Source organism: Orycteropus afer, unplaced genomic scaffold (genome assembly GCF_000298275.1).
Source record: "Orycteropus afer afer isolate SDZICR_OR568_19922 unplaced genomic scaffold, OryAfe1.0 scaffold00051, whole genome shotgun sequence".
In the NCBI taxonomy this organism is placed as follows: Eukaryota; Metazoa; Chordata; class Mammalia; order Tubulidentata; family Orycteropodidae; genus Orycteropus; species Orycteropus afer.
In genome coordinates this window covers 8,851,080-8,865,668 of record NW_006921638.1, presented here as the reverse complement: position 1 = coordinate 8,865,668, position 14,589 = coordinate 8,851,080, and the positions used below count along the sequence as shown (strand labels likewise).

General features: G+C 32.7%; 1 protein-coding gene across 1 annotated transcript in view; it reads right to left on the bottom strand.

Annotated features, from left to right (window-relative positions):
• MIPOL1 (mirror-image polydactyly 1) overlaps nucleotides 1-13,568 on the bottom strand; it is a 297,381-nt gene extending 283,813 nt beyond the window's left edge. The window contains exons 1-3 of the mRNA XM_042780654.1: nucleotides 13,339-13,568; nucleotides 11,355-11,490; nucleotides 9,937-10,042 (exon numbers count right to left, since the gene is read on the bottom strand). Coding sequence (XP_042636588.1) covers nucleotides 9,937-10,042; nucleotides 11,355-11,490; nucleotides 13,339-13,496 — 400 coding nt within the window. The 5' untranslated portion in view covers nucleotides 13,497-13,568. The remainder of the gene's footprint in view (nucleotides 1-9,936; nucleotides 10,043-11,354; nucleotides 11,491-13,338) is intronic.
• Nucleotides 13,569-14,589: the final 1,021 nt, after the last annotated feature.

Below are 14,589 nucleotides of genomic sequence, written 5' to 3'. Positions count from 1 at the left end.
CTTCCTTCCGAGGAGTGGCTGGTGGGTTTGAACCGCCAGCCTTCTGGTTAGCAGTCAAGTGCCTTAGGCACTATGCTACCAGAGCTCCTCGGCCTTTTCTATATATATGAAAGAATCTCAGGTTCTATAATATCTACACTTATTGCCTGCCATGAAGACTATCATTATGGGGGATTTAAAATGATATAAATGAATTCCTTGAAAATATGAAATATGACAGTTTTAGTGTTCTATGAAACCACTACATATATATTCCAGAACCACAACTATTAATAGTTTTTTTGTTTTTAATGTCCTTAAAATTTGTAAATTTTAACACAGGTGGTAGACAGATTTTAGCTGTAGAAAATTAACCAACCCTACTCCAAGTAATTTTATGCTTCTGTTTTTAGAATCACAATGCCAGAGTCAGCTTATTATTCCAAAATTTCTCTTACATATCATACTATTATATTCTTTTTAAAGTTGGAATTCAATTTTAATTATTTCACACAAACATTTTATATAAATTTTCATTATTAAAAACTAATACAAGCTCCTTGTAAAAATATGCAGAAGACAGAAATATTTAATTTTTATACTTTTTGTACATTTTTAAAATACATAGAATACACTCTCATATTCTTCAGAATTTTTCAAAGAAATATAAAATAATGCACAGACTTATATCATTTACATGTCATGATTTAATCAACTAAGATACTCCTGATTTCAAATTTTACACTCTTTCCAATTATTCACTGTATAAATAACACTGTAATGAACATCTATGCATGCAGATCTTTATGGAGATACTTATTTAATTACTTAGGAAAACCCCTAAAAGTATGGCTACTAGATTAAAAGTCAGTTTAAAACTCTAAAATATGCTGTCAAACTTTTCTTTTTAAAAGTGCTATTTATTTTCGCCAATACTAAAGAAATTGCTAAAGTATACAAAATGCTAAATTTAAATTTCAGAAATAAAACTTCTTAAGACTCTCAATTATTTCACACATATTTGAGACTAGATAACAACACTTCTAAATTATTTCCACATAAGTACACTTTCTAAAACATGCTCTATATTTACATTCAGATACTTAACAGATATTAGAGCTAAATTTTTTAATGTAAAATGCATGCTTATCCTTGAAGCACCAAATTATCGATTATCTTGTATATTTTTGAAATATTGCTTAACAGTGTTGACTTACTTACTGCACAAAATATTTGTATTAAAATTTAAAAGATACCAATATGAAAATACCAGGAAATATAATTTCTATCAAACTTTTTCCAAGATTATTTCCTCTTCAGAATCAAACATTTGAAAAAGTCTTAAAATCATTTTGTGAAAAGTTTTATATGTTGTTTTTGTTTTAAATACCATAATTACATTATATGCTCTCAAATACCTGCTATCTTGGTAAAGTCCATAGGAAACCATTTCTAATAAAATAGTGTTTAACTGCTGGCTATTATTATGCATAATATGTTCTCTGTCCAAGGGTGGGGAAAAAAAAAACTTTTTTTTTTTTTTTAAATAGAAGGAGGATACAAAATTGGCCACACATTACCCTCAAGAATTATTTAACCTGGAAATTGATAATTCACCCTGATCATAAATCGATAGGATTCTTCAGCTAAAGATGGTAATATAATCTACGTTCTACTTACCCATATTTCTAACTGCTTTCTTTCACAGAAAGGTGTCTTTTTGTTTTTATCTGAAATTGTAGGCCATATTCTTGAAACCATTTTACCCTCCAAAATTAAAAAAATGTATGTGTAGTTAATGCTCCATTATACTTTAATGCATTTAAGTCCTCCAGGTATTAAACTAAAGGTTATCACACTTTATTAATACCCAGTACATATATAGAAAAACAGAATTCCTATGTATATTATTTCTTAAACGTGAATAATGCTATTTTTTGGAAGGAAGGTTGGGCAATCCTACTTCCATAGTGATAACTGCCTCGGAAACCCAAGGAGGGGTCGCTATGAGTCGGGGCCGACTCGACGGCACATAACAACAACAACAACATATAGAGTTCTGTTCTTCTTAATCACTTCAAGTCCATATCATGTGAGATAGTGTATGCTTTTTACAAGAGAACAATGTAAGCATTTTCTACTATGCTTTGATTTTCTTCATACTAATTGCTTAGTGTGTCTTTATATATGTTCTATAATGATAGATTTCATATCTATATATTTAACACTTTAACCTGAGGAGTAAAACTTAAGTTGTAAATTTCAGAGAATTTATGTCCTAATTATTTGGACAATCATAATTAAACCTTTCCCCTCCCCATCAAAAGCAAAGTAACATCCTCTGTAATACAAAGAACTTGACAAAATTCTTTTATTTATAAAATATTAGCCTAATTTGAGTGCACAGAAAAAAATGTGTTTAATGAGAAAAAAAAACAGATTAAATACTTGTATCATCAGTTAAATAAGCTAGGCAAATTAATTATGTAAATGATAAATTATACATTGTTAAAATATAGTTAGAGATAGGTAGATAGGTAGATAGATTTATAAACACAGGACTTAAGAATTAAAGGAGTTCTTTCTGCTAAAACCCAATATTGGCCTTATTTTAGTTTAATTGGAAGAGGATCTCAAATTCATCTTCTCCATGAGATATCAGGAACCTGGATTTCTCTTTGTACCAAAGGTTAATAAGAAATGTGTCTGCAAAAGTCAAACAGCATTAAATACCAAAAACTGATTATTATTCTACAGGAGTTGTTCTGCCATTCATAATCTCTCCATGCCCCAACCTTCCACAGCTAATCTTTAATGGATGACATGCAAGAAAGGAAAATAACTAACATAAAGCAGAGATGCCAAAGTGAGCTTCTAAGAAATAGAAAAGTAAGGCTTTTAAATATTTTAAATATCACAAAAATAACTTATATAAGAAAAACTATTTAAATAAATACTCATGTAAAATTTAAACATCATCTGTACATTGAAAATGCAATAGAATAATAAAAATTAAATAGAATTACCCTAAACACTAGACAATTTCCACTGAGATTGTTTAGGAAAAATGAAAGGTTTAATTGAACCTTTATTTAAAAGTTATAACCAAATCACTGATCTAACAGTAAATTAATGGATGCAGATCAGGCCATACAATTCTCTTATTTTTAGAATGAATTTAGCTAAAACAAACTTTGAAATGTTTGTGGTTAAATCACTTTATTTAGATGAGAGGAGATACATATCTAGAGGACAAAGACTCAATGTTTCTGCTGTGCTTCTCTAAAATATTCCCCAATATTTTAAGGTCATACATGCCAACAACTATCAAAATACTATTATTCATATGCATAATTTAATGAGTCAAAAAATAGTAAAAAGCCCTAACCATATAGAAATAATATTTTCCCAATGTTAATAGAGAGTCAGCTGGGCATTTCAGCTTTTTTCTAAGACTAAATAAAACATACTTTTTTTCCTTCATTTCTTTTCTATAAAGATGAAAGAAAGAGTTTTCAAATTTTCAAGCTTTCTAAAAATCAAGGAAAAATAATAACAGGATCAAACGAAATAAATAACAGTGCTTTGTAAACTAATTTTTAAAAAAGATATAATCATTTATTTGCGAAACAAACCAAATATAAGTAATTATTTAAAAAAAAAACCTCACTGCAATCAAGTTGATTCCGACTCATAGCGACCCCCATTGGGTTTCCAAGGCTGTAAATTGTATGGAAGTAGATTGCCCAGTCTTCCTTCCGCAGAGCAACTAGTGGGTTATGAACTGCTGACCTTCCAGTTAGCAGCCAAATGCATTATCCATTACACCATCAGAGCTCTTATAAATAATTACAGGATAGAATTTATATAATTAAACAACTATTAGGAACGCACTTATATGCTCCCTATTAGATCAAGAAATCTGAGAAAGCAAGATGGTGACAACATCATCAGTACCTTAATATTATAATTGCCATTTATTGAGTGTCTCCTAAAGATTAAGCATGCCATAAACCTTATCTCACTTTAACTTCATAGTAACCCATAAAGTAAGTTTTAACTTAGGTGCAGTGAAGCTGTCATTTACACACAGTAAGTGGTGAAAAGAAGAAAACAAAGGTCTCAATGCAAAGTCTGAGCTGTAACTGTTACCTAGTATATTATACAAGGAGGCCTAGTGGTGCAGTGGTTAAGCGCTTGGCTGCTAACTAAAAGATTGGTGGTTCAAACCCATTAGCTGCTCCACAGAAGAAAGATGTGGCAGTTGGCTTCTATAAAGATTACAGCCCTGGAAACCCTATGGGGGTAGTTCTACTCTGTTCAATAGGGTTACTAGGAGTTGAAGTCAACATGATGGCAGCGGCTTTGGTTTTTGGTTTTAGTGTATCATACCAGGTGGTGCTTTGGTTAAAGCACCGGGACGCTACCACAGGGTTGGCAGTTTGAACCCACCAGCCACTCCATGGGAGAAAGACAAGGCAGTCTGCTTTCATAAAGATTTACAGCCTTGGAAACCCTATGGGGCAGTTCTACCTTATCCTATAGGGTCACTTTGAGTTGCAATTGACCCTCTGGCAGTAGGTTTTTTTTTTGTTGTTGTTGTTGTTGTTGTTATGGTGCAAAATAATGGAGAAGTGACAGTGGTCAAACACTCGAAATCCCAAATCTATATATTTAGAGCCTGATCTAAATACTGATGCCTAGTATACAATAGGCCCCCAACAAATAATTCTTGGTTGCTTTGTAAAGAAGTTAGCATAGTTCCTACAAAATAGTAAGTGCTAACAAACAGTACCCATGGTGGTGATGATGATGACAATGAAAGTAATGTAAGATAAGAAGGGGATGGTAAAAGGGCCAAATATCTCAGATTTTATCATGGTACACAGCTGATTTCCAATCATCCAATAAGATCACATTACAATGACAGTAGTAACATTATGTAAAACCAATAGGGAAATAAAGTAAACAGGCTTGAAGACTATTATAATAGTTTATATGAAGGTTATCATAGGTATACATTGAATTAAAGCCCAATGTCTTTGTATTTCATTTCCTTCTTTCAGATTCATATTTTAGTAAAAGGTATTATCACTATGAAATTTCTTCATTATCTAATCCTTCGTTTCTTCAATTTTTCAGTTTATTTTTCTTTTAAAATCTATTAAAAGTAAATCACTAATTTTTAATTAAAAGCTAAACAGAATAAAATCGTCTCATGATTTCTGGCAAAACAATATTACAAAGGTTTAAAAATTTCCTAAAAGAATAATAAAATAACATTAATATTAGCTACAACTTACTGAATACTATAGTTAAATACTCCAAACAAACAAACAAACAAATGCTCTGCCATTGAGTTGAATCCGACTCATAGCGACCCCTCCTTGGGTTTCCAAGGCAGCATCTCTATGGAAGTAGACTGCTCTGTCTTCCTTCTGAGGAGTGGCTGGTGGGTTTGAACCACCTGCGCTCTGGTTAGCAGTCAAATGTCTTAGGCACTACACCACCAGAGCTCCTAGATAACTTACTATCTCTCATCCTTAAAATAATTTTATAAATTACTAAACATTATTTACATTTTACATGGGAGAAAATAAGTTTGGAGATCCTAACTTGCCCAAATGCACACAGTCAATGCTAATGTCAAAATTGTGATATGAATTTGGGTCAATCAGACTCCAAGGCTTTTGGTCTTTCCATTGCTTTAGACTGCCTCTCAGAGAATAGGTACCTTTTGTTTTATGTTCTGATTATACCAGGTTATTAGTCCTGTAAATTAGACAACCAGGTAGGAAGACAAGATGGACTAGGATATACCTAATACAAGTTATATAATACACAGAAAGATAAAAATAAGTAAGAAGGACATTCGAAAGGCAAGAAAAATGGCATGAGTAAAATGGCAAGATTTGATCACAGCCATCTTACAGATTTCATAAACTTTGGTTTATATGGTTCTTGTACTTCAAATTCATCACAGGAATTATTTTCAGATTAAAACCAGTAGCTGTCAAGTAGATTCTGATTTATGCTGATTCATGTGTGGCACAGCAGAACAAGACTCCACAGGATTTTCAACAGCTGTGATCTTTTGGAAGTAGAATGCCAGGCCTTTTTTCTGAGGCTCCCCTAGGCGGATTAGAACTGCCAATGTTTAGGTTAATAGCTGAGTGCTTAATCACTTGCACTACCCAAAGACTTCTACATTGTTGTTTTGTTGTTGGGTGCCATAGTGTCGATTCCAACTCACAGTGATTTCATGTGACAGAGTAGAACTGTCCCATAGGATTTTCTCAGCTGCAATCTCAATGGAAGCAGACTGCCAGTTCTTTCTGTTGCAGAGCTGCTGAGGGAGTTCCAACAGCCAATCTTTTGGTTCACGGCAAGTGCTTAACCTCTGGGCCACCAGGGTTCATTGTACTAAGATTAGAAAACAAATAAGTATAATAAAAACAGTATCGTACCTTTAAAAGTAGTTTACTTTTCCTACCTCTAAATCTAATGCACGCTCATTATAGAAAACCTTTCTGAAAAGGTTAAAAAACCTCAGTAACATTCACAAAACCAAAAAAACAAACTAGTTGCTTTGAGTTGATTTCAACTCACGGTAAACCCATGTGTGCAGAACTGCACTCCACAGCATCGAAGGCTGTGATCTTTTGAAAGCTGATAACCAGGGCTTTCTTTCACAGCATCACTAGTTTAGCTCAAACTGCCAGTCTTTGAGTTATTCAAGTGCTTAACTGTTTGTACCACCCAGGGACTCATAAGACATTAAAACCTCTACTTAAAGACCACCAAAATTTGCTTCTTATTTTATATATGTACATACATGCTTTTTAAAACTAAGATCATAAATATAAGTTTATTTTCTGCTTCTTTCACTTAATACTGAGTCATGAAGATTTTCTCAGAAATGCTTTTTTAATTACTACACGATGTCTCATAGCCTAAATGTACTAATTTACTTAAGCATGGTGGCACAGTGTTAAGCATCTGGCTGCTAATAGAAAGGTCACAGTTCCATTCACCAGCCACTCTGTGGGACAAAGATGTGGCAGTCTGCTTCCATAAAGATTTACAGTCTTAGAAACCCTATGGGGCAGTTCTGCTCTGTCCTACAGGGTCACTAAGTTGGAACTGACTTGATTGCAATAGGTGGGTATATGTTAGATTACTTTTAGTGCTCTTGCTATCATAACTAATACTGAGATAAATATCCTTTTATATAAATCTTTGGTTCTGCCTTTTGCATATACAGTACTGAGTTGTCAGTGAAGGCAAACATGGGTATATGGACGGATAGATATGTGGACAGGCTAAACAATTAGGTATGTCTAAATGGTGGGGAGTGTATCCAAGATCAAATATAAGGTTGGCAGACAATGGTCATATAAGTTTATGTGAATGATCAAAATTCCCAGGTGTATAGTAGAGCTGACAAGGGGCAAGGTTGTGGTCACTGCTTGGTCACAGCCAGCTACCCAGAGCGACCGAGTAGCTGAACCTGCGGGCTTGGGACCATAGTCGCAGGGGACATCAAGCTCAACTGGCATAACATACTATACAAAACATTGTTCCACCTCCTACTTTGGTGAGTAGCGACTGGGACCTTAAAAGCTAGGAAGCTGCCATCTAGATGCAACGATGGGTCTCTCCTCGTCAAGAAGAAAGAAGAAAACCAAAATTAATGGAAACAATCAGTCCTAGCGACTGGTACATCATCCAATCTGCAACCTATACAACTATGAGACCAGAAGAACTAGATGGTAACCAGCTACCACTATCATCCACTTGGAAGGGATGTAGGAGATCCTGCATAGAGAGGAAGAACAATGTGGAACAAAACTCAAAATAATTTGGAGGCAAAAAAAAAAGGTGGGGACCAGGTTTGCTGGTCCAATAGAGCCTGGTGTAACCACTGAGACTATGGCCCTGAGCTGCCCTTCAGGTCTGGAATTGAACCCACACCTGTGGTTTCCAGCCAAACAAAGTACAGGCTTGTGAGTTAAACATTTACCTCAAGTAGACACACGCCCTGGAGAGAACAATCATGGGAGAAGGAAGGGCTGCTTATGCACAGGGAGACAGCTCAGGGCGCAGAAGAGTATGGAGCGATGGACACTGGGAAGAGGTAACTATGGGGAGGAAGTGGGAGGGAAGCTGTTGCATTGTGGTAAATTTTGGTCAATGACATGAGATGAAGTATATGTGAACTACTGTTTGAAAAGTGAATTTACTCTGTAAATCTTCACCCAAATCAAAAAAAAAACTTTGGTTCTGATTTCCTTATAATATCTCATATTCAGTTAATATTTTACTTTAAAAATTATAGATATATGTTTAGGAAACTATAAAAACAAATTAAACATCTTTCAAAGATTTAGCATTTACTAAAACAATATTTTATCATTAATGAGAAATATTTTAATAAGAGTCATAAAAGAGTTATATGATCATACTTTCTCTTTTATGTATGCATGTGTCAAATTTAATGAAAGGGAACCCTTAAATATATGTCAGTCAATAAATATTTGAAGAATAGCTATATTATAGAAAAGTTTAAGAAAAAGAGTGATATTACCACTTCATGAGTTTACTCCTCCAAAAGATAAGGGAACTGTGCAAACATATTAATTTATGTTTCTCAGTAAATCATGAGGGACTAAATTTTATTAAATTACTTCCGTAAAACATTTTCAAAGTTAAATTAACATGCAAACACCTCAAACCAAATGAACTTCCTGTGATACCATCTTCGCAATTAGTCTACCTCTACATACATATGCTGTAAAAATTGTTCTAAACTTACATCTGAGTTATTAATCTTTAACATACTGTTAGTTTTCCTTAAAATACGATTCTCTTATTTCTCCCCTAAAAAGAAAAAAATCATAGTAGTTTAACATTAACAGGAAAGTAAACATCTGGTATTTAGCTGGAGTATTTATTTATGACTATCTTATTTATATTTTCATAATGATATTTAGTTCTATTTTTCATAGTACTATTTTGAAGGTAGACTATACCTATTAATGATATCACTTACATGATAATTCTTTCATATATGCAACCAGGTTAAGTGGCTTATAAAGCGCAATTATAATCTCAGACAAATCACAAAATAATTTTTTCTTAAAATCATTTCAATTGACATAATTAAAATGAGTACTCTCTAAAATGTCTCTGAATCCTAATATCTTATTCTTTGAAATTTCTATTTCCTTAACATACTGAAACAGCGTGTGGAATAAAGTCAAAGTTACATATATAGTGAGATCATAGACTACTGAGAATCATCTGATCATATCTGCAACATATCTCAGAAAGAATAAAAATAATTTCTCCTTGAAAAGACATGTGAGTAAAGATAGACTCCAAGAGATATTTAAGGCAGTCATTTATAATCTTAAACTTTGGTAACCTTTCAATGTAAGCTTCTCAGGGAAAATATGATTTCTATCATCATCCACATCACCACATGAAAATTTATTATTAATTACAGATTTTTGAATCAAACATAGGTTTTCATTGGCAAAGAATATATGACAATCTTCATACAAAGGAGAAGTATTTCCTCTCAATGAGCTAAAACAATAAGTGGTATTTGAACTGCTGGTTGAAAGGTAGAGGCACTGGTAATCATTATTTCCCCTTGTTTGTTCAGGCCCTTCCAACAAAACAAACAACCTTTTTGTGATTGGATTGACATGGTGTTAACAATGCGTTTAATGCCCAAATCAGTATGAATACAGGTAAAGCTCTCACTAATACCAGTACCAGGATGTTAAAGCCACCTATTTTCTAAGCAGCCAAAAAAAAAAAAAAAGAGAGAGAGAGAGAGAGATCATCCCTTGTCCCCTCCTTAGGCAAATAAGCTAATACTCACAAAGCCACATCACATAACAACCTTGTGTATGATTTTTAAGGCCATAAGTTAATACTCATCTATACCTGCAGTCTTTTCAGCAATTTTAGCTTCTGTTGCTTTCTCTTGGAGTTGCAGCTTAAGCTTTAGTTTTCTCTGTTCCTTATCTTCTTTAGTCAGTTTTTCTTGAAGCTGAAACACATTGAATAAAATAGATTTTTATCTGGCAAATATCCTGCACAAATATAATGTATTTCAAAGGAAAACTCTCTTTCCTAAACTGTTATATTTTACAACCTAAATGTATATCTCCCCTTCAAAAAACTATTTTAAGTTTCTAAATAATTTATAAAGTAAAAATTATCCAGATTGATAAAGAAGTTGCAAAAACATTTTAATATGCATTTAATTTATGTGTGTGTCCGTGTGTGTGTAGGCAAGTGAAATTAAGAGGAACACCATTATTATTAAAAATAACTATAACAAAACAATATCCCATCCATCCTTTGTCTTCAAGCAACACTTGGAAGGGACTATACTAATAAAACAATGGACAGCATAGCTTTACATCTTCACTTAGCAATTCCAACATTTTGAAACAAAGTTAATTAAAATAATAATCTTAATATCTGATACCAATCTTCCTTTGAGAATGCTATTCCATCATATCCCATTTTAATTGGCACTGGCATCTGACTCATAATCTACTTGTAACAAACAACTGCTAACTGAAAGAATAGAAAATATCTCATGTTCTTACACTGAATCTCTCCAACTCTTTTTTTCCAATTCCTCTAGAGACTTTTGTCATTTGTGTTGTTTTCCATGAGGACAAATTCCTAACATTATGCTTCAGTTTAATTTAGTAAAATAACTAGAATATTAAAATTTTAAAAATCAGAAAATTAAGTAGATGTATAAAAACAATATAGTAAATGAACATGAAAGGTAGTTATGCTCAAAGGAATGCATATAGAAAAAGAACCAGAAAAGAAGATAAAATATGGTATCATAAAAACTGATTTAGATTAGTCAAAACGAAACAAAATAAAATAACATAAGGTAAAGGACTATATTGCCACATTTTGCTACTTTAAAGTTTATGTGCATATACTATTGAGGTCTAATACAAAGCACATATACTAATAAAAAAAGAAAAAAGAAAGGTAATTTTAAACCAATACATTGTATTTTTCATACTACATAAGGCTGAAGGAACTACATACAGTAATTTGTTATTTATTCATTTATATTAGGTACCTACCCAACGTGCCATAGATTTATGGAAAAGGAAGTGGTATCACAGGCCAGCAAAGCAGGGAAACAGACATGGCCAATCCTTCAACTGAGAAATACCCTGATAGACCATTTGGAAGGGACATAAATTTACTATTAAAAGTCTTAAAATATATAATAAAACTGAATCATGATGTATAACAAAACAAATAGAGTAGGTCAATAGATAAAAGCATACTGCACAATTATCAGACTTTCTATATGGTACCTTTTCATTGCTTGCTCTAAGAATGTCCAATTCTTTTAGAAGAGATGCTACCGTGCTCTCTTTACTTAAGTCTGAAGTAACTTGATAAGGATTCATAAGTTCACAATGCAAATCATTGTTTCCATGTTCTACAATGCTGCAATAGATAAAACTATTAAATAACATATACATATGATTTCTACCTAGGATCTATAAATTTTTTACTTCAAATGGGCAAGACAAATTTAATTTTCACAGTAAATATATGTTACCTAATTCTAAATTTCTCATTATATACTGTTAAGAAAATAAACTGGATGAAAAGAATAAACAAATTAATTTCACAAAGAGATACTAATCTATGAACTGAGAAAGCAAAATTTATGGAAACCTTTTAGTAATGTCACAAACCAAAAAAACCCAAATTCACTGATATCGAGTCTGTTCTGACTTATAGCAACCTCTCTTTGGGTTTCCGAGGCAGTATCACTATGGAAGTAGATTGCTCAGTCTTTCTTCCAAGGAGAAGCTATTAGGTTTGAACTGCTAGCCTTCTGGTTAGCAGTCAAATATCTTACACACTCTGCCATCAGAGCTCCTAGGATGTTATAGAGTGGCTCATATAGTTCAGTATACCAAACAAACAATTCAGGTTTCAGGGGCTGTGAATATTAATTCAGTTTCTACTTATAGTCAGGGCTCTATATTTTATTTTTTCCTGAAAATAAGACCAATAATGAGTTTCTTTTTCAATTTAGTTGACAGATTATCATATTTTCATTATTAAATTCAAATACTAAAAATAAAAACTTATTCCTGTAACACTTAAGGGTAAATAAAAAAAAAAAAAATTTTTTTTGACATTTTGTATGCTGAGACCACTGTCAGCTTGTTAGCAGATAGTATAAGGGAAGGGAAGGAAAAGAGATAGGTTGGTTTTTTTTGAAAGGATTATATTAAATTTGTAGGCACAGGTTAATCTCAAAGTTACTAAGAATAAATAAAGCAGTGAAGCTTGGGAGAGTCAGTGCAGCTCTGACTGATTATGCTAGATATCACATACCCTGGCATTAGCCTAAAGTGTATTATTTATTTTTCCAATCTGCTTATAAAATGTTTATGGCCTCTTCATTCATCTCTGCTTCTACCCTACAAAATGATTCCAATCTGCAGCTCAGTAAAGCAATGCTACCGAATCTAATCTAATTGCTAAGAGGTGGGAACATAGTAGCATATATACTTTAGTGTTTTTATATTAATTACAAGCAGATGCAGAACAAACTGAATAATTTGTAAGTAAATAAAAACAGTTGTTGCTATGCAAACTGTTAAAATAATATTCTATAAAATATGATTATATCTGGACTGAAAATATAATTACATTAATTAGTCACTGAATTTTTTTAAATCTGGTATTTTCAAAGCCTGTGACTAATTACTAAAGTACTTTAATTACATAGGTAAAAGTCCCAAGAATCACAAAATCAGATACCTCCATGGGATAGGTAGGTAGGTAAGGTGAATAGGTAAAGGCTACAAAATGTAAAATAACATGGAAAGGAAAAGAGGAGAGGACCAGGTTCTTCTTAAAGCATTCAAATTAATTTAAAAGAGAAACTGTGTTAATCAAAATCAAAATATATCTTTGGCTTAATTTGTCCTGTGGCTACCAATTTTTAATCTCTGATGAATAGCATCATATTTATATCAATGTAGAAGGAATCTGCACATCTATAATGAAAAGTCACAGAAAATAATATTCAACAAGAAATGAATAAAACTTCATGGCCTTCATTCAAACTTACCATGTGCTTTCTCAATCACCTACCTAAACTCATTATAGCAATGTAATGGAAACAGTAGAAAACTCTGACAGGTTCCCCCAAATTCTAATAAATTAATGATAAATCAAAATTAGCCCACACCAAAAGAAGCAAATTAAAAGCAAAGAAAGATAATGTTCTCCCAGTTCTCATTTTCTAAATATAAGGCCGCTAGCACTCACTTGGATTTCTCAGTAGTACAATAAGCTGTCTCATCATCTGGATAAGGAGTGATGACTTGAAAATTCCTTGATCTCTGCCCTGGTAGCTCTGTGTCCTCATATGTGGCTTCATTAATTAATTCGCTGGATTTTTGATGCATGCTTTCCACAGAACTCATGGTCAGTTGTTCATCTGGCTGTGAATTTTTATTTTTCCCTTTAGTTTCTTCTTCAAGATAACTATGAGGTATATCTGTATTTAAAAAAATATATGTGGTACCATAGCTACATATTAAATCATTCAATCAAATGAATATTTTGTGAAAATAAATGCTCTCACAGCTTTAAACATATACTGATTAGTCTTGCTTCTACTGCAATCAGATAGGCATGTGCAGTTGTGGATTTTGCCACTGACAGTACCAATTCCATAGTCAACAGACATTTAAGACAGTGGCTCAAAACCTGGGCTATACATTAGATAAATTAAAAAAAAAAAAAAAATTCTAATGTCCAGACCGCACCTATACTAATTAAATAAAAATCACTGAGAGTGAGATCCAGTCGATATTTTTGAAGTTCTCCAGATGACTCCAGTATACAAACAAGGTTGGGAACCATTAATTTAGAGCCCCTCTCCACACACACACACACACCCAATTGCTTCTCTTTTGTAGATTGCTTAGAATACAATGTAATAAGTTAATGATTATGAGAGTGATAAAACGATAAAGGGGACTGTTGGGGTTAGAATTCTAGCACTGACAAGCTGAGTTACCTTAGGCAAGTTACTTAACTTATTCAGGCCTCAATTTCTTATTTGTAAAATGGGAATATAATAGCACTTACTTCACTGAATTGTTGCAAGTGTTAATGCATGCAAAATACTTGCCTAGTGCATGGCACATCAACAAATGTTGCCTATTATTTCTGTGATCAACATCATATTATAACGGTACAATATAAGGAGAATTATTTCTAACCTTCTTTTATCAGATATGTATTATATACATCAATGACAATTTCAATAATGCATGATTATCTCATAAAAATTATTTTAAGCCGGCAGTAGAAATTTCAAAGGAATAGTAGCTATTTCAAAGGAACAATACATAATTAATGTTATAGTAAAGTTTTTGGGAGAAAATCACAATCAATCATTCACAAAAACTGATCTCAACTAGTACTTTATTATTGTCAGCAGGAATAATTCTTAAACTTTAAAGAGTAGATGGACCTCATTTGGTTGTTGGGGATGGCTTCTCCAATCTG